Source organism: Cornus florida, unplaced genomic scaffold (genome assembly GCF_030987335.1).
Source record: "Cornus florida cultivar Cherokee Brave unplaced genomic scaffold, ASM3098733v1 CherokeeBrave_3.0.0_Hap2_Chr02, whole genome shotgun sequence".
NCBI lineage: Eukaryota > Viridiplantae > Streptophyta > Magnoliopsida > Cornales > Cornaceae > Cornus > Cornus florida.
Genome location: NW_026775572.1, coordinates 5,934,794 through 5,949,540, shown reverse-complemented (window position 1 = coordinate 5,949,540; position 14,747 = coordinate 5,934,794). Strand labels below are relative to the sequence as shown.

The 14,747-nt window shown below is 38.7% G+C and overlaps 1 protein-coding gene across 5 annotated transcripts in view; it reads right to left on the bottom strand.

Annotated features, from left to right (window-relative positions):
• LOC132293301 (uncharacterized) overlaps positions 1 to 14,434 on the bottom strand; it is a 38,388-nt gene extending 23,954 nt beyond the window's left edge. For 2 of the 5 annotated variants that reach the window (XM_059790729.1, XM_059790731.1), the window contains exons 1-7: positions 14,068 to 14,421; positions 12,974 to 13,291; positions 11,662 to 11,788; positions 11,510 to 11,547; positions 10,519 to 10,612; positions 7,418 to 8,490; positions 318 to 449 (exon numbers count right to left, since the gene is read on the bottom strand). In XM_059790729.1, the coding sequence (XP_059646712.1) occupies positions 318 to 449; positions 7,418 to 8,490; positions 10,519 to 10,612; positions 11,510 to 11,547; positions 11,662 to 11,788; positions 12,974 to 13,287 (1,778 nt within the window). In that variant the 5' untranslated portion in view covers positions 13,288 to 13,291; positions 14,068 to 14,421. Of the gene's footprint in view, positions 1 to 317; positions 450 to 7,417; positions 8,491 to 10,518; positions 10,613 to 11,509; positions 11,548 to 11,661; positions 11,789 to 12,973; positions 13,292 to 13,911; positions 14,031 to 14,067 lie in introns of those variants that run through there. The other 3 variants (XM_059790733.1, XM_059790730.1, XM_059790732.1) reach the window with 3 other exon arrangements.
• Positions 14,435 to 14,747: the final 313 nt, after the last annotated feature.

Below are 14,747 nucleotides of genomic sequence, written 5' to 3'. Positions count from 1 at the left end.
ATCATGAGAACTGTCACCTACCATAATGGACCAAGAAACGTATTTTGGAATATTGTTCTCCATTTTCTTTGCCTAAGCTTTGGGGAAAGAAGTTCACCAATCCTACAAGTAAAATTCTAGCTTGCAGCAGAGGCCAAAGAAGAAAGTACAGTTTGTCATCAAAGTTCTTTTTAGGATTTCAGTTCCTAAAATTAATAGAAGTCTCTAGTATCAAACTAGCATTTGAATATTTATAACAAGATAATTCATTTACTATTACATCGATAGAAGCTCAATTTATCTGTAGAAAACATCAGAATGTCAAACTTCCAAATTACCTCTGTCTGTCACCACACTTCAACCTTGAACATCTGAATACCGGTTCCAGTTTTAAAAAGCGAGGATCCGCACCCTCCTTTTGATGAGCAGAATAAATAGCTTTAATTGTTCTAGGAAAGGGAACTTCCCACCTGCATATTTTAAGTGGAATCATAAGATATCATGTAAAAACAATGCTTCCTACATTACAAAGTAAAGAGCAATCCATGAATATCAGTTTTATGCAAACACCACAATACGTGATGCATTAAAAACACTCATAGCCAAGACAACGTGTTGTTGGTGGTTTTTTTTTTTTTTTTTTTTTTTTTTTTCTTTGTGTTTGTGTGTGTGGGTTAGGAGAGGAAGAATAGTTAACCAAAATTAGGGTGATGGTTTACTATGTTGAAGAAGTTTCATGGTTTCTTAGTTTCCTTTCTTTTTAGAGGCCTTGTTATGCTCTCTATCCACTTGTATGTCCTTTCTTTTAGTTTGAGTTTTTTAGTTTGGAAGGTTTTGTTGTTGTTGTTCCCAGGGAGTATGCCTCCTTAACATTGTAACCCTTGTGTTCGGTTAATTCAAAGCTTGATTAAAAAAACTAAAAGTAAAGTTAAAAAATTAGGGAGACCTAAAAAGAAGGTATTGACCAACTGACAAGTATGGGATTGATTCAGTTGAAACTAGCAACTCGTCCATGGCATCAAAGGTAGGAAATGGAATACACAAACCAAAAAATGCACATGCATACGACACAGAAGTCATTTTTACAGTGGTGGCTTACATTGTTACAAAAGCATGATAATTATAAAGAAGAACAGATACCCAAACAAAACTGCAGACTTAACACACTTTAATCTATTTCAAGAAAAACCATTTTTAACAACAATTACGCCAGAATATAAAAGAGGTATTTCCAGTGATGGTTTAGACAATCTGGTATAATAGGAGGATGAAGCTCAATATAGAGTCTATAGACCTGAAATCAGGCTCTATACGCACCAAATTCCTACCTCTAATTCTCATGCTTAGTATTGGGAAACTTAATTGAATAACAAATTTGATAGGAAGCGAGTGATGGGTAGTGTGGAGCCTGATAAATACTATACACCATGGCCCAACTTTGCAGTAAATTGGCAGGGGGTCGTAGGGACAGAGCCCCCTGCCCGAAGGTGGGGGTTCGGGGGCTTGCCCCCACCCGAAATTTTTGGGGGGTATTTGGTATTTTCCGCACTTACGTTGCCATAGTGCTAGGGTATTTATTCATTCTGAACTATCTGTATCATGTGCAGTTTTTTAACATCATAGTGAAATCCCTACAACCATTGGACGCAGCCCTAGTTTTTGGGTGAACCAAGCAAAAATCTGTGTTGTTGTGTGAGTTTCATTGATGATTCCTTATTTTTTCTGCTTGATTTCGCAACAATGAGTAATGACAATGGTTTAGTTTGGTTGATTTAATGTTACCTCAAACACAGATCATTTTCAGACAAGGAACAAAATGAAACCATATTAAGCCACATACCATAAGATGTGACACAGTAGGGATAGTCTTCTTTACGTCACGTAGTCACAACCGGTTTTCGTTAATAAATTTGCAAAAGAGGACACATACAAGGAGGGTATTCCTTTATCTCGTGGTATTTTTTATTCCACACATTCAGCTATTGCTCATTATCTCTTTTAGTTATCTTTACAAATAGGAAAGCACATATCGAACCACACTAAACATACAAAAGGAATATTCCCCTAATATAAAAAAATACAAAACTACTGATACATTATTTCCGACAATAAATATAAACTAAATTTCAAATGCAAAGATACAACTCATTTTCAAAACACATTAAGGATAAGAATGAGCTCATTATTTTTTTGTAATAGTTATGGATAAACTTAATATGTAAATTGAAAAGAAAAAAAAGTCCCTGCTGTACTTACCAGGCTTGTTCAAAAAAATAAAACATGTGCTACGAATAGGCTAGAAGGCGAGAAGGAATCATGAAGCCAAAACCAAGCAGTTTAGATATAGTTAAGTTGGTTATAGGAGAGGTCAGATAGATTCCTTATATATCTGCCAAACCCAAGTTTAATGGTTCTTTCTTCCTGCCTCACAGATATCAGAGAGATTCCTATCTCAATTATTTGGAAAGAAAAAAGATTGTTAGAGCTATTTCGAAGGTTGAAGGGGAAAAATCTTCTAGTCTAGAAGGATTTGACATGGTATTCTTAGTTAAGTGTTTAAAAAAAATAATGAGGAAAAAGAAATCATAGCACTTGATGGAGTTTGGAGGAATGCTAGGCCAGAGGAGTCAAGTGTATGTTTATCTAATTATTTTCCAGATAAATAAGACTAACATGGAGGAATTCTCATGTGACTGGCATTCTTTAAATTTGCTGGAGTGTATAAATGAAATACGTACATGTAATCTTGATAATTGATATAGTGCTCTTGTTAATAAACATGTGCACTCCAAAGTGCAAAACTAGATTGGTTGGTTGTTATTTTTTTTTTGATAAGTAAGAATTGTATAAAAAGCCCAAAGGAACAACAAAAAACAAAAACCACTAAGCCTTCAAGGAGGACAAAAAATCTACAATGTCCTCTATAGATCTATAATCTCAACCCGAAACCCAACAAAAAAGAGTGGAAACAATAGAGAATTTCATAACAGAAATAGGAGACTCTTTTCCTTCAAAGTATCTCCTGTTTCTCTCAAGCCAAATGGACCACCAAATACAAAGAGGCGCAGCCCTCCTTGCCTCTCGAATGTGAGCCCCCACAGAACAGCCTTTCCAAGCCTCAATCAAACCTCTAGAAGAGCCAGGCATGACCCAAAGAAAGCCAAACAGGCCAAGCATCAAATCCCAACATTCATTGGCCAAAGGACAGAGCAAAAGAAGATGGTCCACTGACTCTTCATCCCGAAGGCACATGTAACACCGATTAACCACCACCTGATTCCTTCTTCTCAAATTATCCTGATTCAAAATCTTTCCCAAAACAGAGGTCCAAGCAAAAACGGCCACCTTAAGAGGAGCCTTAGAATGCCAAACTACCTTCCACAGGAAAGGACCTTCAAGCTCTTGAGTGAGACACCTGAAGAAAGGCCGCACATCAAAGCGACCCTGAGCATTGGGAGCCCAAATCCAAACATCAGAATCTCCGACCATAACACCCTGCCGATACAACACCTCCAGAAAACGAATGGCATCGTCAACTTCCCAATCCTGAAACAGACGCCTAAATCGAACATCCCAAACCAATCTCCCATTATCAAAATGATAATAGTTGATCACCCTAGCCTGCCTATCCGAAGCAATCCTGAACAGTCGAGGGAAAGCAAGAGCAAAAGGGAGGTCCCCACACCAGACATCCTCTCAAAAACTAATCTGCCAGCCATCCCTGAGATGAAACCGAACATGATTGGAGAAATCAACCCAGCCTTGTCGAATAAACTTCCAAACCCCCACACCCCTAGGACCATGCACCTCAAGAGAGCACCACCCTCCTCTACTCTCCCCAAATCTGCTCACCACGACCCTCCTCCCTAGCCAATGCCTCTCCACCCCAAACCTCCATAACCATTTCCCAAGGAGAGCTTTATTGAAAGGTACTAATCTTCTAAGCCCCAACTCTCTATTCCGAATCGGCCTACAAACTTGCTCCCAACGAACCAGGTGAAAATCCCCCCCCCCCCCAAAAAAAAAAAAAAAATTGCGCTGCAAACGCTCAATCCTCTCCGCCACCGAGTAGGGAATCTGGAACAGAGAAATAAAATAAATGGGAAGACAAGAAATGGTACTCTTGATCAGAGTCACCCGCCCCCCTTTGGAAAGATACTGCTTCTTCCTCCCCGCCAGCCGCCTCTCAAACCTATTCACAACTGGATCCCAAACCCTCACACACCTCGAAGGAGCACTCAGGGGCAAACCTAAATAAGAAATGAGAAAAGAGCCTGTACAGCATCCAAGAATGCTCGCAAGCATCCCGATGTCAGGGACCTCACCCGTTGGAACCAAAACACTCCTTCCAACATTCACCTTAAGGCCGGACACAACTTGGAACCAGATCAAAACACATTCTAGGTATCTGAGCTGGGACACGTCTGCATCACACAGAACCAAAGTATCATCTGCAAACATCAGGTGCGAAATCTCCAACTGGCTAGCAACATCCCTGCCCACCGGGAAACCCCTTAGAAAACCCAGCTCCACAACCTTCCTCATCAACCTGCTGAGGGCTTCCATCACAAAGAGGAACAAAAAAGGGAAAAGCGGATCTCCCTGCCTCAACCCCCTCGAGCTAAAGAAAAAACCCGACAGAGCTCCATTCACAAGCATAGAGGAATGAGCACTGGAAATACAAAAATGAATCCATTTCCTCCATCGCACTCCAAACCCCATCCTCTCCATCAGATAAAAAAGGAAGCTCCAACTCACATGGTCGTATACCTTCTCGATGTCCAACTTACACAGAACGCCTGGAACCCCACTGTGCAATCTGGAATCAACGCACTCACTAGCAATAAGAACCGAGTCCAGAATCTGACGACCTCCCACAAAGGCATTCTGAGAGTCAGAAATGACTCCAACACCTTCCTCAATCTATTAGCAAGAACTTTGGTAATCAACTTATAAATGCACCCCACCAAACAAATAGGGCGAAAATCCCTAACATCCAATGCCGCCCCCTCCCTTTTTTGGGAATGAGGACGATGAAGGTGGCATTCAAGCTCTTTTCAAAAGAGCCCTAAGTGTGGAAAGCATGAAAAGTGCCCATCACTTCTCCTTTAGCCACCTCCCAGCACTCCAAAAGAAATATCATAGTAAACCCATCAGGACCTAGGGCTTTATCCCCGTTACAGCTCTTCAAAGCAACCAACACTTCCTCTTCAGAAAAAAGCGCCTCCAAACCAGAGCCCTCCTCACTAGAGATAGAATCAAACTGGAGCCCCTCAAGCAAAGGTCTCCACCTAACAGACTATGTGAAAAGCTTCGCATAAAACTCAACAATACCCTTGCAAATCTCATCTTCCTTGCACAATAACTCTCCTTCCACCCGAATTCTACCAATATGATTGCCCCTACAATGGGCGTTGGCCAAACGATGGAAAAACTTCATGTTCCTGTCACCTTCCTTAAGCCATAAAGCACGAGACTTTTGTCTCCACGAAATCTCCTCCGTTATAGCAATCTCAGCAAACTCCGCCTGACATTCCACCCTCCTAGCCTTCAGGGAGTCCGCCAGGACCCCCTGACCTTCCATCTGGTCAATATCAACAATCTCATAAAAGACCCGATTCTTCCTCCAGAAAAGATTCCCGAAGACCTCCTTGTTCCAAATCTTAATGTCTTCCTTAAGAAGACGAAAGTGAACCGCGAGCAAATGGTTTAGGGTACCGTCCTCCTTCCCCCCCCCCCCCCCCCCCCCACAAAACCCATCCCACCAAACTCGAACTCTATCCAGAAACTCTCAGCACGAAGCCAGATATTCTCGAATCTGAATGGAGATCGTCTTCTACGCAACCCACCACAATCCAACATCAACAGAACATGGTCAGAAATAGGGCAAGCGAAAGTAACCTGAACAACATTAGAAAACTTCTCCCAGTCTCCCGACACAAGGAATCTATCGAGCCGAGAGAGTGTAAGAGGAGAACGTCCACTAGACCAAGTAAAAGGCCCTCCCTCCAAAGGCAAGTCAACCAGCCCAGAATCATCAATGAAAGCCGAAAAGGACTCCATGTCAGACGTCCACCTTCCCCCCGTCGATCTCTCAAAAGGGGAACGAACAACATTAAAGTCTCCTCTAATACACCACGGCAGCAACCAATGCCCACCACAATCCCCCAACTCCTCCTATAACATCGGCCTTATCAAATCATCCGTAGGCCCATACACACCCGAAAAGACCCAATGGAAACCATCCTCCACCATAGAGAACACACATGAAACAAAGAAATTCCCAATCCGAGAATCCACCAAAGACACCCATCTGTTATCCCACAAAACAAGAACACCACCCGCAGAGCCATTGGCATCCAAGGCACACCACTTCACAAATCTCCCACCCCAAATGTTTCGCACAATCAAATCTGTCATCGAAGCAATCTTGGTTTCTTGCAAACACACCACATGACCTCCCCCTTTACGAATAACCGACTTCACCACTTTCCTCCTCACCGGGTCATTTAGACCCCGCACATTCCGTGACAAAATTTGCAGCTTCATAGGGAAACAGTAGCAAAATCCGTCCCTCTCCTCCTCCCATTGTCCCTATCCCTGGACCTCCTATTCCGCCTTTCATAAGTAACAAGATCCGCGGATCTCCGCACTTCCCTCTCAGCTGCCCCTTCCTGAACACCACCCATACCTCCCATTCTTTCCAAAAGCTGTGAATTTAGGATACCATGGAACATACTCAACGCCTCCTCCATTCTCCCTTCAAAAGACACTCCCAACAGAGAGACCACCTCCCCCCCTTTTTCTCTAAACCACTCCTCCTCCAAATCCCCCCTTCCAATAACAACAGCAACACCTTCCGAACACTCCTCTTCCGGTCGAATGACAGCCAAAGGAACACACGTCTCCACAGCCTGCTCAGCTCCTTCCCACTGAATCAACCTCCGCTCTCCATCAAGAGAAGAACACAAAACTCCCTCCCAATCCTCAGGAACAGAGGTGGAAGGAGCGCAACCATCCATCGGAGTCCCAAATTCCTCATCAGAAAGAAGGCCCCCTGGCTCAGCCTGAAAGTCCTTCAAGAATGACATGATGTTTCTGTTGCTTGGTTATTGGGCAAGAATGACATGGAAAGGCATGTTAACAGGATGAATGATATAATGTGAAGGAAATAAATGAGTCTTAGCAACTTGATAACCCATTTTTCAGCCATTCTAAATGATTTTAGGCCATTTCTTTAATGAAATCATCTAAATGCATATAGCAAGTGGATTCTCTCCTTCCATTTCCTTTTATGCTCATAAGCAATTATTGAAGACTAGATCACGAAACAACTAGAAAATAAGATGGTCGAGGTCTGCAAATAAGTAAAAATGATTAGAAAAACATATTGAAACAAAGTAACGTTAAATCTAGAAAAAACTGAAAAGGATCTTACACTTCCAGAGCTCCATTACCAAGCAAGACAGCAAGATAACCCATTCTATGTTTAGATTCAGCATCATAAACATTAGAAGGCCTCCATTTTACATCCCATGCAACTTTTCCATTGTGATACAGACATAACACCATTCTAGGCAAAGCAACATCCTTCAAAACAGGACCACTAACTAGAGAAGTTTCAAAGGAACAACATTTTGCAGCATTATCACTTGACCCAACAGGATCCTGTCCGCAGCTTGAGCTTGTTTGGGGATACGCAAGGGAAGATTCATTGTTCTCGTATTGAGTTACTGAAGTCAAGCCATTACCATGAACATCACTCCCTTTCCTTGCCTTCTCTTTCAATCTAACTCCCTCCCGTGAGGGAGTAGTTTCCATGAGGGAAGATTCATTGTTCTCATTTTGTACCAAAGAAGGCAAATCATTACCCTGATCATGACTCCCTTTCCTTGCCTTAGCTTTCGATCTCGTCCTATCCACTGAAATTGTCAATGCTGAATCATCTGCAGACACTCTTCCCCCAGCACCCTTTCGTTTTCTACCAGTATCCTTTTTAGCAACATGTTCACGGGTATCCATGGGATCCTCATCTCCTGGAGGCAATTCGGATGAATCCTTGGGGAACTGAATAGCAAGAGCTTGCACGTATTGATTATTGCAATCTAAATTATCTACAGATTCATTTATTGGCTTTTTTCTAGGCCTCCCTCTTGGCTTCTTTGGTTGAATTGGTTTGACCTTTACCGTCTCGCTATTGCTAGGATTCTGTTTTGGCTTTATCATCACTTGAGTAGGCATCTCTTCGGGGAATTGAAGAGCAGTAGCTTGCAAATATTGATTGTTGCAATCCAAATTATCTACCGGTTCATTTATTGGCTTTTTTCTAGGTCTCCCTCTTGGCTTCTTTGGTTGGTTTGACTGTTTTGGCCTTTCATTCACCTGAGGAGGCACCTCTTCTGCTTTCAAGACATTTAAAAGACACCATACCTGAATAACACCTATTCCAGTAAGTGGGGCGCCAATCTTGTGATAACAAGATTCAGGAGGATGAGTGGCGATGGCGATATACTGAAAGGTCAATCACAGAAAACAGATTGTCACTTACACAATAACCAGGAGGAAAATAAAAGGCATCTCAGCATAAAATCACTACTTTCAAATAGAACTAAATGTATGCTGCACAAGGATTTAAAATTCACCAAATTTATGGGCACGTTAGTGAAATTCGAATACAGATGGTGTGTTTGAATACAAATAGACTGAAATTCAGCCATAAAATCATAATATTAGGCCACATAAGGAAAAATGCGGGACAAAAACGTTTCAAATACTTTTACTAACTCAACTGGAAATTCACCAAAAATTTCTAAATTCAACCAAATATTTAAAATTTGCAAATTTTCAAATTTTCAAATTCGGCAATAAAGTAAGAAACTTGGCAATTCTTTGGATTTTGGTTGACTTTCTAAATTGACAGGGAAAAAAAAAAGGCTTTTTAAAAACCTTAATACTGCACAATATCAATAAAATTACTTCGCTGAAGCATAACTTCAGCTGATACTTTATAGGTAGAGGTTTAAATTGAGATGATGTTTTCATCTTAAGTTAAGAATGAATACTAGGAAACTTTAGTATATGGGGAAAAAAAAAACATGTAGCCAAGTAAATAAAACCATAATCGTTTTCTAACCAACAAATGATATAAAAGAATAAAAACTTTGCTTTTAATATTTGATTTAATATTTTTTTTCAAGGTCTAGAATCAAAATGACAATATCATATAAAACTTTAATTTCTATAGATTGTATCTTTTTTGATGTCTTAATTTCTGAAGAACTTTAAAAGGACTGAAGGAAAGGTAACACATATGTATATGTGTATTTGCATAAACCAAAGTGTCAGCAAATATAGTGAGGTTATTAGTCCAGGAAGTAACCTAGAAGCAAACATTACAAGCGAATAACATTGGTCGTCATGTTACAAGTGACAACATCGTATTAAATAATCATCTGTGTGTGCATTAGAAACCTAGAAGCAAACACTACAAGCCAATGATACCGGGCGTCATGTAACAAGTGACAACATTGTATTAAATAATCATCTGCGTGTGAGTTAGCAAATAGCCAAATACAAAAGCATGTCAGCCCGTTCCAACACTGAAACTAGCCTATTTACCGGTTCTTGTAAAATATACAAAGAATCAAACAGCTGCGGTGCTTATCAGCCATAATGGCGAATTCACTCAATGAATTTTAATTTCAAATTTGAAAAGAAATTCTGGAGACCAATTTTCATGTTAATTGTGGTTCACTCCTAAGCCTCTCATAGAACACATTTCTAAGCTACACTAGCAAGCTTCTATATCAAAAAGTGAAGAACATGCCTTAATTTTCAATCAAAAGCTATAGAATTTGAAAAGAAGATTTTTTTTTTGCAGTGTATGAGCCATTTTCTTTTGCACACAATTAAGAATAAGGAGTTGTTATATTGATTTTTTTTCTCCACCTTGCTGCCCCATTACCTTCCTCACTCCCACCCTCTATTTATCACTCTTTCTTCTTCCTTCCAGAAAGATTAGAAAATTATCTTATAAGGATTACAAATTTGATATACTCAACCCTCTGAAATTACATAAAATACCATTGGAGAGAGCATGAACATTTTAAAAAGGTTTTTTCAATTCATGGCTTTGGTTGTATTTAAGAAATTTTCTACACATTTGGTCTTCTTTTTCTTTTCTGGCGGGGCAGTTGATTTACTATTTTAATTAACAAACCAAGTAATATCACCATATGAGAAAGAAATCAAACAGAGGGTACAGTCAGGAATCCGTTCCATGTTTTTTCATAAAATGGCAAAACACAAACTATGTTGCGATCACAACATTCTGTCCTGTAAGTAAGTAAAAAAGACACACATTTTGCCCCACTTGGAGCTTGAACCCTGAACCTCCCCTTTAGGAAGGTGGTTGTCGTACCACCTACCACCTAGGCCAAGGGCGGGTGCAATCATAACATTACTTGCAAACATAAAATAAAAATAATTCAGAATAAACCAATATAAAATAAAAATAATGATAAAGTAAAAGATAACTACCTCGCATTTAATATTAGAATCAGACCTTTCATGGACTCTTGGGCGCCAATCCAATGCCCAAACAGGACCTCCAACATGCATAACAAAGTCTTTGCTGCAAAAAGATCTAATGAGAGACGGTCTAAGAAATATATGTAGAAGCATAATATAGGCAGAAAAAGTATAGCGAAACTTGTAATTGGATTTAGTTATACAAGAAGTCACAAGCAGACTAGCCAGACTTTAAAAAAAGCAAGTGGAATATCAGCAAGACAAAAGAGATGCAAAAAAAACCATCAATGTACTTCAGTTATGTGTCATGCTATGAACAATAGAATATAAGGTTTAGTGATTCACCTGATACCAAGATGATTCTCTGATTTCCAAACCAATAACAATACCTGATACCATAACTAACCAATTCTATCATTTAACAATCGGCAATTCTTGACACCAAGAAGAGTCTTTATCAACTACAGTGGCTAGTGGCACACAAAGGTGGTGGTAGTGGATGACGGGGATGGATGTGGAAATTATATACCAATCATATCATAGTAAGAAACTAATGATGAATCTGAATAAATGATTTGAGTTAAAAATGGATCGCACCACCAAATTAACACAATTCATTTAATTACATCCCCGCGATTTAAGGTTATATTGAGAATTTCCGTGCATACTTAAGAGCATAATTGACCTTGAATTATATCAGAGTGTGTTCCCATATGGGTATAATTGGTATTTAAGAACTTTAAGACATGACTTCACTCAAAACCATTGAGGCCTTAACAGCACATCAAGGAGAAGGAATCTGTTTGACTAGATCTCCGTACAAGGGAGGTAACTACAATTTATCAGAAACATCAGCCTTAGGGAGGTTAGAGTAATTCACCTTTTTAAATAATACATACAACACCACAATATATTCAACCAAAAAATTGGACATCGACACAGAGAAAAGGCAATGAAGCCCAGAGATGAAGACCACTTGATCAAAACCCAACCCACATACCTAAGCTCTGGAGGTGTAGCATTCCCAGTTTGTCTCTCCTGTATCAGTTTTGTAATCCAAATTATCAAAATGGTATGATAGAAACCAAGACAAGAAAGGGTAAAAGTGCAACAAATATTTTCAACTTCAACAAATTATCTCTTGTCATGAACCTTAGGAACGGCTGCAGCTGAAAACTGAGGTAAATGCATCTCACCAATCACATCTTTTCCAAGAGGACTGTCACTTTGGCAAGCAACCCTGACTATTCTTGGTTGGTAATTAAAAAAACTCCATTCTCTGCAAACATGTGCATTAATCATGTTTATATCTGGATATAACAGGACTAAACAAAGCTGTAACTTTAAAGAAAAGCATGAAGAGCACTTTATGCCATGGGAATGAGTAGAAGGTGTGCAGTAAACAAATTTTCACACATTTGTTAGAACGTTGTCCACTTATCCAAAAGCTATAAGCGGCAAGATGCTTCCCACAAGCATAAGCACAGAAGCTGGTTCTATATATAAGCATAAAACAATGAACTATAAACTCTTCTCATAAAGTCCACTAAACAAATGGAGCCACTTGAGAAGGTCAACAGTAAGCAATTTTTTATTGGTGAGAAAAATCAATTATGCCAAAGACATTAAAAGAATTTAACCAAAAACAGTTCTTCACATTTTTTCAAATACAAATGCCTTGTATATAAAAATTACCTATTAAACCAATTTTCACTTGTAGCTATAAGCTGTACTTCTGACGAGCATAAGCACAGAAGCTGCTTCTACATTACCACAAGCATAAAGCATTGAACAATAAATTCTTCTTAATAGTTCGATAAAACAAAAGAAGTTGTTGCCTGTGTCAAGCTCAATTGCTTGAACATGCCAAGCTTGCGCATGCATTTGGGCTATTGAACCTGTTAGTAGCTGTTTCAGCAAATATATGAAAATCCACCAAGCAAAATACTTTGTGCACATTTGATATATACATATGAATATGATGAAGTATTAAATAAGTTTGTGCATCATGTTAGAATCATCAATTTCCATTGCTAACATCAGGAATTCGGTCCTGACAAGAAACTGATATAGGATTAGCTTGTCAAACAAAATTAGTCAAACTTATTCAGAAACTCAATATGAACCAAGCCGACTACAAAAACTTACAACGTAAAGAGCATTAGCTAAGCTTGATTATTAAGAAACTCAATATGTACAGTAATTTAAAGCTTGAACAGATCAACTAAGCTCAGATAAAATTCGATCAGAGCTCAATTGCAACCTAAGCTCAAGAAAGCTAGTTTGAACAAGCTAATACTCAGCGGATACATTACTGATATCCAATTTATATTCACTTAAAGCCAAAATTTCTAGCAACAACAGCAATGGTAATAACAAAAACAAACCAACATAGCATAACATCACATAATCCCAATAACAAGATGACAACAATATCATTTCAACAGTTCCACATATGATTCACCTTACGAAAGTGACTGAGGAGGACAATCGCTCAATCTCATATTTGTAAAAATCATTGCATTCAGCATCTCCACAGAGCTTACAAATTGTATCCACTGCTCTGAAGTGACTTTCAACTGAATAATCAAACTCCAAAACTGTAATCCTGGGAGGACCATTGTTCAAATCCTCTTCAGAACCTGGCAAATTCTCTCCATCCACTGAAACTGCATGTGCTTTCTTCTGTCGCCCTCGCATTGTTTTTTTGTTCCCCTTTTCACGGCACGATTCTGCAGCAATTGTAGTTTCCACATCCACCTCAATTGCTTCTTCCATTTCCCTGCCAAATCTCATTACGTTAATCCTCTCATTCTTGCAAATTATTCTTGCCTTTCATAATGGAACACTATAGTAGCAAAGCAAAATGTATGCATACATAATATATATCAAGCAAAGAAGAAGAAACCAAGAAGGAAACTAGTTGCTATTTCAAATTTCCGAAATTCCCTTGTTTAAACATTCCGAAAATCTAGTTCCAACAGAGAATGATCCTGGAAAACTAATATTTATCAATACAGAGAGCATCAGCAAAATTGAATGGCCACAGACACACTTAGACCAAGGGTTTTTCCCACTGTCCACTCAACAGTGAACTAAACAACCTTCCCAAATGTCTTTTTCCTGAAAACACAGTTTTGATGTAAAATATATTTTTTCGTAAAAATTTTCTCTCTGTAAAATATTTTTCTAAAAACTTTTTCGGTGTCTGTCTTAAATCCTAAAAACCCTTTACTAAAAAAAAATAAAAAATTAAGTGTTTGTCAAGGAAACCTATTTTATATAAAAAGGTCCAGTAATATGACTATTAAAAATAATGTGACAAAACTTCTATATTGAGATTTTCCAATGCGACATTTAATCAAACAGTTGGTAGATTATAAAAGAACAGTGAATGCTTACAGTCATAAACAGAATGGACAGGAAGTCTTGAAACAATGGCAAAGATCATTAAAATAACCCAAAACTCCAGTTGACATTCCTCAACGAAACTTCCAGAATCAAAACTAACCAAAAGAAACAGGCCCTAAAATCACATTTCAAACTGAAATTTCTCACCTGAATCAATTTAACTGAGCCAAAGAACTCCAAGAAAATCTTCCAGAATTGAAAAGAAGGAAAATATCACCGTTGTTTAGAAAACGTCGTCGGAGTAGAGGAAAACGTCGCCGACACGAGCGTATAAATAAAAAGAGTTGAAACGCCGAGCGGGCTCACTCACTCTCTGATGGTGAGTTAGGTCGAGAATCGTCGACCCAAGAAAAGATTTTAAATGATCGAAAGTCGGTTTTCAGGTTCTGATGAAAATTATTCTACAAAATAGTGTAATATATGCCTTGGGCACGTAAGAAGGAATCGGTTCATTACGATGAGTACGAGGTAACCCAATAAAACATCAATATTAAGTTTTAAATATATATATATATGATTCAGGTAATAGAAACTCATCATTTTCTCTTTCTCTGTCAAGCAGCCATATATAGCAGCCATATATATTACTTTTTCTGTTCTAAATTTAAAATCAAACAAAATTTTTTATTTTAGTGAATCAAACCATGTGAATTGTGAGTTGAATTGATCAATAGCAACGCCTTCATTTGAGGATAAATAGTTAATCATTCTATCGTTGATAGACTTCGAACCCATACTTCTCCATATCGACGTCGTTCTTTATAGACAGTGGTGGTGGTGGGCTAATGTATCACTAGTGTTCATCTTTGGTGATGTTGTTTTATGGC